The sequence below is a fragment of the Melozone crissalis genome, unplaced genomic scaffold, assembly GCF_028551555.1.
Source record: "Melozone crissalis strain CALT ecotype California unplaced genomic scaffold, PUWL_Pcris_2 ptg000027l_1, whole genome shotgun sequence".
In the NCBI taxonomy this organism is placed as follows: Eukaryota; Metazoa; Chordata; class Aves; order Passeriformes; family Passerellidae; genus Melozone; species Melozone crissalis.
Genome location: NW_026535805.1, coordinates 61,526,872 through 61,545,194, shown reverse-complemented (window position 1 = coordinate 61,545,194; position 18,323 = coordinate 61,526,872). Strand labels below are relative to the sequence as shown.

The 18,323-nt window shown below is 38.6% G+C and overlaps 1 protein-coding gene across 1 annotated transcript in view; it reads left to right on the top strand.

Annotated features, from left to right (window-relative positions):
- TAF1B (TATA-box binding protein associated factor, RNA polymerase I subunit B) overlaps positions 1 to 10,990 on the top strand; it is a 45,796-nt gene extending 34,806 nt beyond the window's left edge. The window contains exons 10-15 of the mRNA XM_054280471.1: positions 1,298 to 1,475; positions 1,780 to 1,826; positions 4,622 to 4,712; positions 5,165 to 5,235; positions 7,141 to 7,366; positions 10,405 to 10,990. Of these exons, the coding sequence (XP_054136446.1) occupies positions 1,298 to 1,475; positions 1,780 to 1,826; positions 4,622 to 4,712; positions 5,165 to 5,235; positions 7,141 to 7,366; positions 10,405 to 10,633 (842 nt within the window). The 3' untranslated portion in view covers positions 10,634 to 10,990. The remainder of the gene's footprint in view (positions 1 to 1,297; positions 1,476 to 1,779; positions 1,827 to 4,621; positions 4,713 to 5,164; positions 5,236 to 7,140; positions 7,367 to 10,404) is intronic.
- Positions 10,991 to 18,323: the final 7,333 nt, after the last annotated feature.

The following is an 18,323-nucleotide window of genomic DNA, read 5'->3' as shown; positions in this document are numbered from 1 at the left end:
AGTTAGAATGAATAAAAGCGTTTGGTTTTTATATTTAGTCACAATTGAATAGAGAGACGATAACCAAAAGGTTTAGGGCTAAAATTCTGGAGTGGTAATTCTGATTTTGTAGTTTTATGCCAGTGTTGTGATCCCATAGAGGATTACATTATTTTACAGATTGTGAAGTATCAATTGAATTTAAAAAAGGCTGCGAATTTGTTATTTTCAGATCTTTTACAGGAAATGCAAAACTAAGTACTCTTTGAAAGTTACTGCAAAAGAGGAATATATTGTCCTTTTCCGTGCAACTTAGATTTTTATCATGTATAAGCATTTTTTGTATTAATTGAAAAGGGCTGCTGCTGTTGTCTAACACCTCCTAAAAGAAGGCAATGAATTGGGAGTGTTAAAGGACACTAAATACCAACTAAGAGACTATTTTATGTATCTGAAATTAAATTAAATATGCTTCTAGTATTTATAACAAAATTTAATTTACATTTAATTAAATTTAAATTTACCCATTTTTCTAACTTTTACTGTTATGTGCGAGAGGGTTGAAAACAGGTTCCTTCTGAACTCTTTGTAAGCAGCAAGAGGGTATAAGTACAGCTGGATTAAGGTTGTACTTAGTCATACATTGCTAACCTTTGTGGAATCTGATGGTGATGTAATCAACTCCTGTATTTCTTGCTGAACAGGAAAGGTGAGAAATTTGGGGGACTTGTATCTGTGAAAAATAAGCAGAGTAATAAGAGCCTGTATAGATAGGCTGCTGTGTACCTTGTGGGGCTGCAGCTGGATCTCCCTGGCACAGCTTCTGCTGGGGAGCAGCAGTGCTGCCCTGCCACCACCAAGCTGCTCTGCATGCACAACCAGCTGCTTTGCAGCCAGCAGCCCTGCTCCTCCTCTGTGCAGCCAGGCCTGTTCAGTCAACATGCAGGAAAAAAGTTTGTGACAAGTTTTTTGCTTTTGGGCATTTTTTTTGAAAATCTATTTATGTGGATTTGCAATAGGCTTTCCTGCAAGAATATTCAGGATGATCTCACTATATTATTCAAGATACATCAAAGCACTATTAGATATGTGACTTTTTTATTCTCCATATGAATATATAATAAGTCACAAGTGTTTTCCATGTAAGCACAGTGAAGGTTACCTAGTATTTTCAAAAATACTCCTCAGCCTGAAAAATACAGCTGTCAAATGGTCCTGAAAGACCTAAGCAGTGTTTTCCTCAATGTCCAACATATTTGCACTGTAAAAACATTTCTAGCTTGTCTTAACGTTTTATATTTTTATTTTTGTTAATCAGATGAATTGCATAATTGGACTTGTCGAGTGGTGAAAAAGACTGGTATTGGAGAAGTGGATTTCCTGACTCTAATGCCTGGAAATAAGTCAACAAGAAAAGTGAAATATGATGTTCTTGCTGCAGCAGTTATTGTAGTTGTGCTCAAATTATTGTTTTTATTAGATGATCACTATGAATGGTAAGTGTACAGACAAATCTGTAGCAACCCTCAAATTTCAAGTAGTGTAAATGCTTGTCTCTGATCATTCTTTCTTTAGAGTTAAATTTATACTACTGGAATTTCACTTAAGTTCAGTAGCTTAAACCATACACTTGAAGGCATTTTAGACATGAAATATTAATTACTTCTAAAATTCGTTGGGTTGTATCTGATACTTGGAATAAAATTAGGATGACATTTTTGTCTGTTGTATTTGAACTTCATGTGAAAAGTGAAGCATTGGGATCTACAAAAGAGCCTGATTTTTAAAAATTTTTTACAGGTTACTTTCAGAGTTTGCTGAAGAAAGAAATAAAAACAACACAGAAGGTATATAAATATTCTAGTAGAAGCGGTGTAATATGATTTTGTAAATGAAACAGTTTTGCAATCAGGGTTAGAAAGACTTTTGTTATTGATCATGAAAATGTGTTTTTGTCATTCATTAAGGGGAAATTTTATTCAGAGAAAAGAGTAGATCCTGTTCATGTAAACTGGCCCCAGAGTACCTGCACAATTCTTTTTGTTTGGAATAGGGGAGTTTGGTACACATTTTGCTGTGTGCCTCTCTACTTCTGCTTGTGCATGTTTGCCTCTTGGTTTAGAGTTTTATGTGTGGTAGGTGGAGATGAATGGATACGCCGTGAAAAAGGAGCACACTTTGATCGTAAATAGCAGATACTTACTAGGGGCATCAAACCACATTTATGATAAAATCCAAACTTGTTTAGTCTTGTTAAATAAAATGTCTTAGTGTGTAACATATTTCAGATGTAATCTAGTTTCTTAGTCCAAATAATCCTGAGAGAGTGTGGAAAAGCTAGCAGCAATTAAGATGGAGAAGATAATGGTGTGAACATGGTTCTTTGAGGGCAGAAAGACCAAATCAGAGATTAGAAATCTTCAGGAAGATGTTCCATGGCCTGATCCAAATCACAGTTGAAGATAAGATCCAAAATGTGTTGCAGTTTATCTGGAAGGCCTTTTATCCAGTTTTGGGTCATTCTGACCCTTCTGATGCTTTGTTTAAAGTTTAGGTCCATAATAAAATTATGGTGTTAGTCATGTGCGAGCTCAATTACTGCTGTACCTAGAGACGTCCCTGTTAACTAAAACTGGTAATTTTCACATTAAGGTGGAAACACAAACTTATGGTGGATTTTTATTTTCCTTTTTACTTCCCTTGAAAACTCGAAGTACATGATAGTGACAGGAGTGAGGAGTTGTGCAACTGCTTTACAAGCTCAGGCTCATTAATGTCTTAATGGGGTTTCTCCCTTATTAACAAGTCTCATTGCCCTTGGGAATTAACAGCTCATTCTTTGCCCACTTTTTTACTTTAAAATCTGCTGGTGCAAATTATCCATGTGCTGTGTTTTGTTGTCCCTGTGCTTAAGATGTCGGGGTGATGGTGAGCAGCTGCACAGAGGAGCTGATGTGAGAATTTCTGTTAGATGACTGATCAGTGCCAGAGCTCAAAACTGCCTCTGGCATTTTCCCAAAGTTAGAGTGCTTAAATGAATAATGGTTAATACTGAGTTTTAAAGATTCAATTTATGTTGACTCCATTCTTAACTTAACTATCCATTCTCTAGTCAATTTTTTTAATTAAAAATAGTATTTCAGCTCCTACATTTCTTCAAACCACACTAGAAGCAGTACAATAGATATAGTTACCTACTGTGTGTGTTCTGTGAACTGCACACATCCACATGTGTGCAGTTCACAGAACATGGGTTTTGTTCAAATAAAAGGTGATTGAGATTTATGTAGATGTATATAGAGCTGTGTATTTTCCAGTAGATGTATATAGAGCTATGTATTTTCCAGTAGATGTATATAGAGCTGTGTATTTTCCAGTCAGCTCAGCTACATGAATGTCAGACCAGCAGTACTGGCCAGGTGAAGGGTTATTACAGTGTAGCATCGTGTCTCTGACAATGGGTTTGCATGTGACAGATGTTAATAATTCATATAAAGTTTAACACGAATTTCTACTGGCTCCCACACTGCTCTCCCAGCAATTTAGGAGTATTTACTTAAACCTCAGGGTTTAAGGAGCTGATAAAAGAAGTTGTATCCAGACCTTTGAATTTCAAGGACTTCTGAGGGGTCTTTGTTCCTTTCATGTATCTCTTGCTTTTTGAGACCATCTATGATTTTAGAATCTAGACTCTCTGAAGCAGGATAATACAAACAGCAGAAATGCAAATAATACAAAAGGTACATAAGTTTGATTGTAAGAACAGTGTATGCACCTTCAGGAGAGTTTGAACAGCTGGCTGGCAAAGCTGAGCATGACGCAAGCATCGCATGCAGTGCAGCTCAGGCCATGGGGAAATGCAAAGTCTGGTTAATTCACAATGCAGATATTCCACCCACAGGGATAAGAGTTGATTATTTTTAAATATATAAGTCTACACCGTATTTCTGTTTGGAATTCTTATCCCAGTTGGTCTGCTTCAGTCTTGAGCCTCTTTGGAGGATCAGTGATAAAGGTGCTGCTAAATGTCCTATGTCTTCATGTTTTTGCATGTGCTGGTAAATGCTTGTTCACATATCAACAAGTGAAGTTCCTGTGCTCCAAACCATGAGAGACTGATATGAAGACCATTGTCTCGTTTATATTTCCAACCCTGTAAGATTTCAGAGGTAGTGGGATTGACAGTGGGGAGCTGGTGAAACTATGTGAAATTTTGCATCTGATCTTCTTTAGATTTTGTTTGTTTAAACTTAAGCTTGATGCATAGTTTCATTAATCCTGTGAATTCAACTCTGAAACAGTTGAAGGCCACTCCACACAGTGGAGAACTAGTTGATTTGGTAGAGAGGAGGTAGTTTCTAGGCTTACCTTTCCAGAAGAGAGGGAAAAGGTTTGACTTGTGCTAAATCAATGAAACCTGAGATATGGGGCTTCTTTGCACTTCCTATGACATGCTGTTCTTTCATTCCATTTCTGTGTTTCTCTTTCTTACAGAATTATTAGATCAAGTATATTTTCTTTAAGTGCATAGCGTTTGGGTTAGTTTGTATACAGGTGCAAGATGCAGGGTCTAAGTGCTTGGGGACCTTCTCTGTCATTTCTTTCATTTCTTCCCAAACTAAAGTGTGTATGTTTTATTCAGGGGGCCCATATTTTGAGTTCAAGAAGTGGTATGAGGTGGTGAAACATTCCTTGGATGTGGAGCAAAAGAAACTGGATGAAGAAAAGGCCAAGTAAGAGGTTTTTAAGTACTTCTTTTTTAAGGTAGACAGTTCTGCGTGAACTTCTGATCCCTACAGAAATGAAAAAAAGTTAGAATTTGTTCCATATATCCACTCACCAAGCTTGAGTGAATAGAATGACTAAATCACTGTTTTAATTTTCTATTTATACTCATAAGCTTTATCCAGGTTATTTATTAAATGCTCACTTACTGTGAAAAATAGCTTATACAGCTGAACAATTAACTGATTACAGTAGATCTAGGCTAACATGCCTTGGTTTGCCTGCTCAGAAAAAGATTTCCTTTATATGTTGGAGGGGCAGTGGCTCTTAATAGCACTAAACATTAGATTATTTTGATTTTAATTTAAAACTTTAGCAGTATTTGTAATAATTTATTATTCATTTATTCATTTGGTCCAGCTTTCTTTTCGTTAACAATTCTTATGTCTCTTACTGGTAGGTATCTGTGGAGATGTGAAAAGCCATTGTTTTATTCAGTCAAGAATAAATCTAAAGTTCTAAAGAGAAGACGTGAGTAAACTTTGCTTCTTCCCAGCAACACAGAAATCTGCTCCAACTTTTCCCATCATAGATCTTCAGCTGTGACTGATAACATTTACATCTTAAAATATTTTGTCTCCTCTCTTTCATCTCTGGGTACAATTAATGTAGTACTGTTTTACAACCTGTGGCTAGAATTTTTCAAACATGCATGGCTGAAACTGCCTTTACCAGTCTTCCCAACAACCTACTGAGCCATGTCTCAGAAAGAGTGCTCTTGTCCTCATCTTCTCTAGTTTGCCTTTATATCAGTTTCTCCTGAGTTGTTGCTCTTCTGTAGCTTTCCTGTCTGTTTCCTCCTTTAGTTTCTTGAACGCTTTGGTATGAATATGCCAGTATGTCCTTTAGTAGATCTTGCATGTCCCTCTTCTCTCCCACTCCTTGCAATCCTCTGCAAAAAGCAAGGAAGGCTTTACTTGCGTAGCCAGCACCATGTGGTGAGAATGCAGGTACAGCTGCTGAATTTTAGTAGCTCTGGAAGTACTTGTGAGAAGTTTCTGGAGTCTGTATTGACATAAAAGCAAAGAAACAAAACCACAAAACCCCAGTTGTCTGCAGAAATAAGGAAAAGCAGAATTTTATTCAGCCAAATGAGATCTGGAGTTCTTCATTCTACATTTTAAGTTATCCAGAAAGCAGCAGGTATTTGGAGAGAGTTATTAAATATAGCAAGTGTTTGGTTTTTTTTTTTTTACATGTTCTTTCAGTTTCTGGAAGTGATGGTTCAGGGACTTCTAAACAAGTTGTATAATCCTATTTGGTTTGAATTACACATGTTGGACTTCTCCTGCAAGAAAACAGTGGGGGTTTGTTTAAGTACTTACTCTTCAAAATCCTGTTGGAGTGCTCCTGCCGTCAAGTCATGTTCCATGGAAAACCATGTTTAGATGTATTCATTTCAAGCTGATTATTTACTCACATGCCCTTTAATTCTTGCATTTATAGGAAAGGAGATTCCTCTTCTGGCTCTGCTTCTCTTGGAGCTAGAAGAGGACCACTTAGATTATGGAGCTTTATCATAATGTTGTGAGCAGGAATATCACATAATTGCAACTGGGCAGGATTGATCTTAAAGCAAATGTACCACAATAGAGACAGTGCTCTAGAACACTTATGTACAAGGTACAGGTTTTCAGAAACCTTCCTGAACCTTTGATTTTGATCCTAGATTTTAGTGTCATCTTGAAAGATAAACTTCCCAGTCCTTGGATTATTTTAGGAGGTTTTTTTCCTGTGGTTTTTTTTTTTTCAGTACATGATTGTGTTTCTTTAAATACAGCTCATAAAAAGCAGTTAAAGCTCCAACAATGTTTTTTAACCTGCTTTTTATCCTAGAGAAGCAAGGCATAGGCAATCATACACTGTGTGCTGATCTATCATGATACCTTCTTTCCCTTCTCAGCCTCAATAACTTAGGAAATCTTGTCGTTCATCCACTAGCAGCAGGCAAACATGGAATGGGGTTTTTTTTGTTGTTGGGGTTTTTTACCAGTTGAAATTTGCTTCATGAAAAGCTTAACCTTCAATCCATGTGTGTATGAATGTGCTTTCTATCAGCATAAAAATCCTGGCAGTATCAAATGGATTTTTACAGGTTTTACCTGCAGGAATTTTTTAGAGTGCCCTACTACTAATATCATTAGGTATAAAAGACATGGTATTTTGAATTATATTTCAAAATGTTTCACTAAAACCTGCAAAGAGGGTGGCAGAGATAACATAGAGACTTCCAGGATTTCTCAGTCTTTCATGCAGAGGTTAAAAAAAAATTTAAAAAGCACAAATACCCCATTTTCTTCTTGCATTAGTCACCTCTAACCAGTATTCTGGTACTTAGTACTTTTACATTTGTTTATTTTGTTTTTCTTTGCACAGAAATGGTTGTGAACTTACAAAATCAGTTTGGCAAGCTGTCTGGTTCAGTGCAACGTGCTGAAAAGCCAAATCCTTCAAGTTTTCAGTTAAGTTGGTCTGAAGAAAACACAGATGGGAGTTGTTTCCACGGGCATAGCCTGAAGGGAGTTTTGCAAGAAAAATGTGGTTTACTGACAGTCATGAACCCTGACTATTGGCTGTGTACAGTTAAACTGTGTAATGAGAAGTAAGTATTCACATTTTTGCTAAATAAATTTTGGAAAGTTCTCCTGAAAAGAAAGTCCTGTACATACATTTTTGCAAATGACAAATACAGGGTGTGTGCACAGCTATGTGCTCACACACAGCTACAATCATTTCTAGAAAGGGGTGTGTGAGGAATGGATAGTCTTGGACTGTGAGTAGACAAACTGTAACATGAAGAGTGATCAAAATGAGCTTATGAGAAGAGAGACGGGACAAAATCAACAACTAGAGTCACATGGCAAGAGTAGCAGCTAGGTGCAAATACTCACTTCATTTCTTTACAGTGTTTTATAAAAATATTTGTGATGCAACTCTCCAGAGAATGGAAAAACAGTCCCATTCCTCTCCTCCCTGGCCTCTAAAAGAGCACAGAAAATTAATTTTCTAAATCACTATACTGATTTTTTGATGGCCTTAATCACAGTGACTTCTGGATCATATACCAGACTTTGGTTCTGCTATTGGTTGTATTATGAAACCCTAATCCAGAAGAGGAATGTACTGGTGAATATCAGTGAGGAAGATCAACTCTGTAGCTGGCTTGGAGTCTCCTGAATTCTGAATTTCTCATGTATGCTATTGAAAAGTGGTTTTTTTTGAAAGAAGGTTTGGTTACATTCATGTGAAATGAGATTTCATTTGTCTGTTGAGTAACATGTGATATCTTTATCTGGTATATAATTTGAAATGGTATTCAGAGATCAATATGCCCTGTGCAGTCTGGTCCTGATTTTAAAGCATTCCATTCCCTTTGAGATTAGCTGGGTTTTATGAGTATGCTGTTTTTTCTGTCCTTCAGTGGATTTATTTGCTTATCTTTATTTTCCTTTTCACATTACTTTTCACATACCCACAGTGACATAAATGGGTTGGAATAGTGTAAGCAGTGTTGCATTACAAGAGGTTTGGTTATATGGATTCATTCTTTTGTATGAATAAGAACTTTTTTTTTTTTTTTAAGGGAGTAGAGGTAATAATCCTTTTACCACAGATTTGCGTAAATCTTATGTACACATTGAATGAGTGGATATTTCGGTGTATGCCTGTGTGAATAATCTTCCATGCAAAGTCTGTTTTTAAACCTACATTTTCATATGTAATATATTAAAATGTTAATGGCAAACTGTCATAGCCTTCATGAAACAAGATTTGAATTTAAATTCTTACCGGTTAAATTTCCCATTATATCATTTGCAATGCAAGTAGTTAAGTATACATCTGACACTTATTTAACATTGGAAAACAACATGTACTCCCTCAGATATGAGGGTTTATCCTCTGTGTATGTAGAATAGAACTAAAAAAAACTTACAAATTCTCTATATTTAAAAATCAGCATGGCCTAACAGGACTGCTATAATGCTTTATTCCTGGGACTAAAGTATGATTACAGTGTCAGCAAAGCTGAGATCAGTCAAATGCTTGGTGAAATGTTTTTATGTTTTATTTTAAAACTTTGTTTTAAACTGGATTCTAAACTGATTTGCTGTTCTATTTGTTATTTTCTATTATTCTATTTTTCTATTTATTATATTCTACCTAAACTATTACACCTAAGTTTTTAGGTGACAGGAGTTGCACTCAATGTTCATAAAGATCTTTTCCAAGCTGAAGGACTGTATAATTCCATACGTGATGAGGTACTACAGTGTGTGAAAAATGTTGTAATTCTTTTGGGAGGTGTCAGGTAGGGCAGAGGATGGGATGTATGGCATGAGAGACCTAGTTGCAGGTTTCCAATGTGCCAGACTTTGGGAGGCTTTGAGCAGACTGTGCTCCCTGAAGTGCAGCTTGCCTGGCACTCAGGATGGGTCTGGCTGTTCCTCCAGTTTGAGGTAAAATGTAAATGTTTGCTGGGCCAGAGGGAGTGAGCAAATGACTTTATAGTCTAGTAATTAGCACACTTACCTGTAAATTGGGACAGACAGATCCCAGTTGTTGTTCTGGTGAGTATTTAAGACAGCTGCTCTGAATCAGACACAGGGAACATTTTTAACTGCTTCTCCACATCCCAAGGCAATACCGAGTAAGTTAGAAGATGTATAGAGTTTATAGGTGAATATAGCACCTGAACCCCCATATCAATGTACAGTGTTTTTATTTAAAAATTGAAACTTTGTAGTATTTTAAACTAAATTTGAGCTTTATCCAGTTTGGTGTTTTTCCAACCTAAGTTGGTGAACTTAATGTTTACAGAGCTATCTCTGCAGCTCGTCCTCTGTGTCATCTTTTGTTTGGTCTGACACTTGTTACCAGCAAATCTAGTCTGCTATTTTCATTATATACTTCATCAATAAGATCACCTCATCATTTTCATTAACATTTTAACCACAAAAGCTACAAAATAATGAAGCAGAAGGCTGCTACAGCACTAATTACTTTCTGTTGACCTCATCAGTGTTTGCTTGAGTGTTTCCTATGTAACTCTTTTACTCCATTGATTTAATTTAGCTTTTCTCTCTTGTTTCTATACTTGTAATTTGTATTTAGCACACAAAGGCAATGGACAATAAATGAATGGGTTATTATCCCATGACATAGTGTCAGGAAGATGAGAGGGGAACCCTGTGGAGAGAGAACAGAGTAAAGAACCTAAGGTGTTTGAATTGGATAGTCTTAGAAATTTAAAACATAGGGTGAGGTAGTCATTTTAAGACTTTGCTACATTTTCTAAAAGCTGGAAGAACAAACAGTGATTCCATTTAGTCCTGAAAGTCAAAAAATTTATTCTTTGCCTGGCTGAGTAAGATCCTGATTCATAATGCAAGAAGCTATAGTGGCTTTTTCTTCTTAGTGTGTTTGCACCAGCTCTGAAGATAGCTTGGTTCAGTCTTATACTTCATGGTTTTGCAGGAGTGGATCACTTCACAGGAATCAACACTGTAAACTAGAATTGTGATTTATGCTGTTGGTAAAGTGTAAAGTTTGTCTCTATTTACAGTTTAATATATAAATGCTAGCTAAATACTAAATGTACTTGTAATTTAGGGCTTTTGTTTTCTCTCCATTTCTTTTCAGATTGTGTGGTCATCTGGCTCATTACAGAGAAGTGGAGTTTCCCCAGAGTTACCATTTTGTGCTAGGGTTGTTCTCTTTTCTTCTGAGAATTCAACCCTCTTATATCCATGACGAGGTGTGTATGATAGAACACAGACTTTTTAATAAAAAACTCTGTAAAAAACTAAAATACAACACAGTGCTAAGGAAGATAAAAAGGCCTAAAACCTCCAGTATTAAACCCATGTAAATTAGTTGGTTGGATCCCAAACCATGGTATTACATCTGAACTTACACTGATTCTTTTGTCTTATGGACATTTTTTGTAAAGATAGGAGTGCTGACATCTACTACTGTACTTCAGTTTTAGTGTCATTTTATCTATAATTTAAGTCACTGTTACTGGGAAAGGAAACTGCCAAGGAAACTGTTAATGACCATTTTTTTCATTAATTTGCATCAGAGCCAACAGGAAGCTGTGAAATTACCATTTTTTGGGGCATAATTGTACATATTTTGAGTGTACTGGACATGACATTAGCATCTAATTACATTGTGAGATTTTGCAATTAAAATACCTATTTTTTTACCTACCATTGTATGACAGTAAATATATTTCTAGAAAATAATGTTTATTTTGTTTTTAAATACTATGTTAACAAATAAAAGAAGCAGTTGTTTAATGTTGTCATTGCAGTGAGTTTTTTCTTTATTATTTCTAAACAGCATTCCAGTTGTTCTGGAACAACTCTGCCAGTGTTTTCTACATTTCCTTGCATACTGTATATTTCCCAGTCTCTGAGACTCTCATTTAGGCTAACACCTTTCAGGTCCAAGTTCCATTTCAGGCTTCACAGATTTTTGCAGATACTTTTGTACCTAGTATAAAATCTGATCCTAAATGCCAGGTCCTCCTGTCATTCTTCTTTTGCAAGTCTACTGTTAAAGCCTTGAATTTCTTCTGACCACTTTATAATGCAGCATCTTCAGCAGCTTGTGCCTTGGCCATTCCACCAGTTTCTCATGCTGGATCTTATTTATGCACCATGGTTTTATACTGTCCCAGAGGACATGTAAATGAAGTTGGGTGCTGCTACTACATGAAAGACACCATAACAATATAGATATATTGAACCGAGATGCTGTGTAGATACCCAGATGAATAATGCTGCTTTCAGCTCAATGAAACCATCAGTACAAAGTACAGAATTTACCAAATCTGTTTGATCAAAGCCAACAACTATTTCTAAGCATTGTTATAATTAAGAAAAATGGTGCCTGCAGACTTGACAAAGAGTAATGACTTCCTCCCTGAGCAAGGGCTTCAGTGAGATGTAATCTGGCAGGGTAATCGGTTCGGTGAGTAGATTGCGAAGGATTTAAACCATGAAGTTGTTTAAAAATTGGGAACAGGTGAATGATAGGAGAGGTGATGTGCCCTACCTGTCTGGAGCAAGTGATAAAGTGGTATTTCACATACAAGCAGGGCAGACAGGACTATTAAAAGTAAGTTTTAATAGTTACATGGAAATACTGGCAAACCAGGAGGCTTGGCTGGCTCAATAGAGGCAGGGGGTAATACGGTGTCCTGATTTGGGGTGACACAAAAGACACAGTTTGGGTGAAAGTTTTTGCTTTTTCAGGTATTTTAGTTAGTTATTGCAGAACAGGGATTTAAAGCAATGGTCCTGTAAAGTGACTAACAGGCAGATGAGAAGGCATAGTTGTAGCCATACAGCAGTAAACTCTGCTTGATGTGGGAAGAGGAAAGAGACTGAATTATTACTTGGTTGTATGTGTTAAGAGATTTCGTAAGTGGGCACAGGGCAATATGTCTACATCTATTGCCAAGCTGTGCTAGATACCTCAGACTTCTGGCAAGGTGTGTCTGAACTGATGTTTACATTAGTGGACTTGGAACATAGCAGTTTAAATCGCCTCTTGTGTCTGTGTTTGTGTTTTAAAATTAGCCATTACCTATTATGTTTGACCTCACCTGAGTGAATTACTAATATTTGTAGGTATTTGGTAAAGTTAGTGTTTGTACTTTTCCAGAAGAATATTTGTATCAGTTAAAAATCTACAGAAGTGTAATACACATTGTCACTCTTTTCAACAGTGCTGGCTCAAATGACTGAAAGTGTCTCATTCTTCTTACTGTAATATCTGTTAAAGTTTTGAATTACCTATCTAAAAGACACTTCAGTATACATAAAGGATTAATTTAATTCAGAAGTCTTTATTTGGACTTACACACTTAATTATAGGTAGAGCTTTCTTCTAAAACTACTGTAGCAGTAAAATCTGAGCTTCGCAAATTAAAAATACTGTGCTCATTGTTACAAACATAAGAAAGCTCCCTTAGATGTTAGGCTAAATTAAGGCTGTACTTTAATAAACTGGCATAAAGCTTGCAGTTAATCATCAAGAGCCGTGTGCCTTCTGGTCACATAGGCTAAGAGTCAGATTTAAAATAAAGGGTGTGCCCCAAAAATGCTTTTTGTTCGTTCTGTGCAGTTTAATCAATCAACACTAGTGTTGGAGTAATGGTGTTTAAGAAGCTGACGAGCCCCAGGAGTGCCCGATCCTGGCTGAAGTAGCCGAGCCGTCCTGGGCCGGCTGCTCGGAGCGCAGTGAGCAGCGGCCGGAGGCGGGGCGGACAGACAGACAGACAGCTGTGGGCATCGCCGTGGGGTGAGGTGGCTGCGCAGCGCAGCACCTCCAGCCGCCTCTCTTCGGCCTGCAAATTACAGCTCCTTGCTGTAACTAGTTGCTGAAAGTGCCCAGGTAAAGCTCAGCTACTTTTTTGTACTTAATCCCGTGTAAATTGCGAGTAAAAGAGGCTCCCCTTGTTTAGTTTCTTACTCTAAAATTTGAATGACAGTTCTTAAGTGTATAGATAAAGGCAAGTGGGGGTTTTAGAATAAACTTTTTAAACAGTATATACTGAGAAGACTTAATTAATTATTAACTTAATAGCAAATCAGTTATTCTAAGATCTTTATGTGCCTTCTAAAGTGAATTTTAACTTTTTCCTACTTTATGTCTTAGGGGAAAAAAAGTGTGTTTAAATGGGCAAAAGTAACCTGGCTTTACAAATTCTCGTAAATGCAAGCTTTCTGTTGTTTTGCTGGAGAAATACAACAAATGTTTCATTTTCTTTTGAAAGGCACAGCCTTCAGCAGAATTGGTATTTTACCCTTAGTAGTTTTTCACTACATCAGTGTGTCTGTGTTCTCAGTATGAACTTAATCTCAGTCAAATACATTTTTATTTTCAAAGTTTTGCTGTTGTCCAGACATGAAGGGGAGGTTTTTGAGTTACACGGAGTGAAAGGCCTAAACCTGATTTAACCAGAGAATGAGAATCAGCAAAGCCCAATGCCTGTAAGCAATGCTAGTCTAATTTATTTCCCATAGTGTATTGCAAGGGCTTCACTGCAATTTCATCTTTTCTAACCCGTTTTTTAGCACAACCCCTGAAACAATCATGCGTAGAAGATTTCATGCAGTTTTGCAGGCAAGGCAATGAGTATCTTGCTTTCTCATAACGTCTTGGAAATCTCAAAAGTCCCTTCCTCAAATGGCTTTTCTCCTGTTCTAGACAGATAGGACTTCTGCTTGTTCTGAATAAAAAATTCAGGATGTCGTAGTAAGTTGTCAAGGGGATAGTCTTGCAGGGCTGGGAGCAAAAGAGCCAGGACCCACAGGGCCTTTGGGACAGGTAAAGTCTGGATACATTAAATCCCCAAAGGTGTCTGCCCCCTAGATCATCTGTCCTTTCCCCATGTCAGCTCGCATAAGTTTTGTCCTTCACAGGTGGAGAAAATTCAGGATGACTCTGTGTAATGAATCTTCTATTTTGATCCCAAAGGGAATGGGCTTCCCAGCACATATGGTTGTAGATATTTCCTGGCTGAGGATGTTTGTGTGTGGGTTGGTTACATTACAGCAGTGTCTCTCGCTGCATTTGTCCTTGTGCTAAATGCAGGATGCTTTCCAGCATCTCTTCCACAGTTACTGGTCCTGTAGCTCCTTATGTGTGAAGCTCTTTGTTCCTGGCCAGGTCAGATGAGGGAGAGCATAAAGATGCCAAGCTGTGGAAACAGGCATATGTGAAAGATCTTTCACTGCTCCTTTTGCTAGGATGCTGCTGAAATGGTGAGCAAGAGTAAGGATTACCGGGACAGGAGATGGAAGCTTTGTCCTCACGTGAGGTTACTGCTGCCCTTGTACAACTGCTCATGGCAGCATTTCCAGAGCCAGAACACGCCTCCCCTGCCCTCAGCATCTACATTCTGCCTCCAGCAGTACATCAGGTGCTTTTAGAAGAAAATACAAGCACTTTCCTCTGGTACTCTCATACGGCTGCTCTCTGTTGTAGAAGTACTCTGTGTCAGCTCACAGACCATCCCATTGTCCCAGCAGTGACTTTGCTCACCAGCTGCAGCCCCTGCCATAGCTTTGTGACAATGCCACCAAGCGTGTTCAGTGCCTGTGCTGCGATCCTGGGGTGCTTCTGTCGTGCTGTGTTGATATAAAATTGTGGCAAACAATTGTTTCCTGAACTGAGACCGGGGGCATTTGTAACTCCCAACTGGGAAGCTGGTGGCTTCTGTGCTGCAGAGCAAAGTGGGTTGGGCAGGAAACAGTGGGCACCAAAGGAGCTGCACCCGCTGTCCTCTCACAGCACCAGTGTGGGCCCGTGTGGCAGGACCCATGGGCACAGCAGTCAGCCCCAGAGGGAGCACAATATTGACCAGAGGTGAGAAGTGCTCCGTGAAACTGGGTAATGTGCTAAAGATTTTATCGTCAATAAAATTTTAGGTTTTAGGCTGACTTTTTGTAATATATAGGCTGCTGCAAAATTGGTGAATTTATATTGTAGTAAATTCAGAGTATCCTCAGTCTGGCTGATGGAACTACATCTCTTGGCCCTGAGTAGTTTGTAACTACTTGACCCTAGTAGTTTGTAAATAATTTTAACAAGATTTACATTATCTTTAGGGATAAATACAGAATCAAAAGGAAAATCTTTAAGGAATGTTTCCAAGATTGCATATAGGGATATGACTGAAGTGGAAAGCAAACTGTTTCTTTGTTTGATATTTCACACATTGTGCTTTCATTTATTCTATACTTTTTTTTCCATCTCTTTCTTACAAGGCATTTCCAGCTTCCTTTTCCACTGTCACTCATCTATTTCTTGAGCCTTCTTTCACCTCAGTTTTCAGTTTCCACTGAGTTTGTGGAAACTCTCTTTGGGGTCTTCTTTTTTTTGTTTTGTTTTGTTTTGTTTTGTTTTTAATCTCGTTAATGTCTTCAGGCTTATTCTGCAGGGGTCAGTGATCAGCTTTGGGCTCACTTTTCCAGGTCTATCCTTAGCAACTACAGGCCTGCTGGCAGAGAAGGAAAGCTTAGCTTGTCTGGTGTGCTGTGTAATGGAAAGCATAGGAGCTTCCCTGCTCTTTACATCCAGCTCTGCAGCCCAGCTGTTGTATCTTAGGGTTTCAGATTAAGCAAAAAGTATCTTGTTTTGACTCCCTGCCGTGTTTTGTGAAATCAAAAGTACTGCCACAAACCTGATGCAACTTGTTTGTTTATTACACAGGTGTGAATGACCACAGCATGTAGATGATAATTATCAGGTATGAGATTTTAAACCCATATTTGTTAGGTAAGTCATAACAGTAGCTAATTCTTGTCCAGAACAAATCCCAGTTTCTCTACACAGCAGTGTGAAAAGACAGGCTGGGAAGAGGGGCAAGCGTGATGGGACAGTGCTCAACCTGATGGGTGCCAGTGATGTATGAGTGTGGTGGGGTTCCTTCCTTGTTTTGAGTGGGATTCATTTAGAAGGAAACAAATGTGTGAAGAGAGGAAGGAGAATGCTGAAGGAAGGACTGAGGCAGAGGGAGAGGTTAAGGGAAGGGCATGAAAGGTGGAGGAGAGCAGTGAATTTGAGGTGAAAGGGCTGAGAGAAGGAAGAAGTTGGAGGGAAGGCCAGTCAAACAGGGCAAGGGAAGTCCTGCCAGAGCACTGCCCCACCAGGCTGGCATGGCTTATGCCCCAGCCAAAGCTCTGCTAAATCCCTTTGTGCTTCTTGCCTGATTTTACTTGGTGGTGATGCAACCCAGTTAGTGACATCACATAAATACACCTACAAGTGGTGTTGCAGAGTCTAGATTGTGACCGGCAGATTAGTCAGCGGTGTCACAATCCGGTGTTTATATCATTGTCTCCTGAATGTGGAAGTGATTGCTATGGTGATAACCAAGTTTTCATCAGTGGATCAGGCTGCTAAGAAAAGGCAGCCCTTTTGCAGAGGCAAACAGCTTTGAGTTATTTGGAATAAAATCATGGTAAACTCTAGTTAAATATAAATATCGAGTGTGGCACATGACTAAGATTTTAGCAGTTGGGGTGCAATATAAACATGTGACTGAACTGTAGCACATACTGCATCTGGGTCACCTATGGCTATAGGGCAGTATTAGATTTTATTGTTAATGAAAAGTGTGCCCCTGTGCCAAAAAGCAGCTGTTGTGTCTGCACATCCCAGAATTCTATGAACAGAAGCAGGGAGCACGAGGAGTGAATGGCACCCGAGAAAGTCAGCAGTCCTTCCCAGTACTTGCGACTTTGAGCTGGTTTTGTAATTTGTATCGGAAACAAAGCAAGTTATACTTGTTTGGAAAAATGTAACTTTCCAACCTCTTAATCAGATGACAGTATTTTTTTCGAATGTGAGATCAGATAAGAAATTTCTTCTGTGTAATCTTGAATTACATTTTAAAGATGAGTTCAAAATATAGAATAGGTTTTATTGCATGTCATAAATTTACATCAGTTAATTTCACTTTGTAGAGCGAGATCCTACTTCAGTATTGGTATTTATCTTTTGCTATCCTAATGGCAGTGTTTGCAGATCCAAACAAAGCATTTTGTTTTTAGAACACTAACTGTAATCCAGTCAGAGGATATTAAGCAACTTCCAGGATTAGACCCTTAGTTAAAGTTTGTCTTCAGTTTCATATTTCCTTCGGTTGAATTGAATTGTTCTTCTATAATTTTGCATTGGAGTATATCCTGTACAAATAGAGAAGAGATTTTGACCTAGAAGGAGACCTCTTATTAGTGAGCATACTTTTAAATTACAGTAGCTATCTGAAGCATCTTGACATAAGATAGATAGCACTGTTGCTATATGGGTTTGATTCAACTTGTTACTAGACAAGCAACCTCCCACCCCTATTTCTCAAGGAGAAACTCAAGATCTGATTTAACTTCATGCATGCCAGTTTGAATCTGTTGTTTGTGATGCTGCTGTTGGTGTTACACTGGAGCATTTTGATGCAATTTCAGTACTGTCCACATTGTAAGTGTCCCTTGCTCCCCAAACCCGGGTTCATCTGAGAGGCAATGAGTAACACATGGATCTGCTGCCCTTTAGCAGCTGGTGCCGTGCTTGTGCAAATTCACAGCATCAATTAGGTTGGAAAAGATATCTGAGATCATCGAGTCCAGCCTATGACCAAACACCATCCTGTCAGCTGGACCAGAGCACTCAGTGCCACATCCTGTCTTTCCTTAAAAACGCCAGGCCAAGGAGGCCACCACCTCCCGGGGCACCCCATTCCAATGTCCAATCGCTCCTTCGCAAAGAAATTCCTCCTAATGTCCAACGTAAACCTGCCGCGGCACACCTTGAGACTATAGTAAAGACAATTCATATGATTGTGGCGAGTTTGGATTTTTCTAAAAGTGGGTGCAGTACATGAAAAAGCAATAAAGTTACATGGGAAGGGAGAGAGGGAGAAGGGAATCCCAGTTTAGCACGGGAAGGACACCAGACTGCTCCCGACCTGTCCCCTCGCTCGCTCGCAGCTCTGTCCCGCCGCCCCGGCCCGCGGAGCCCTCACACCGCCGGCCTCGCCCCCG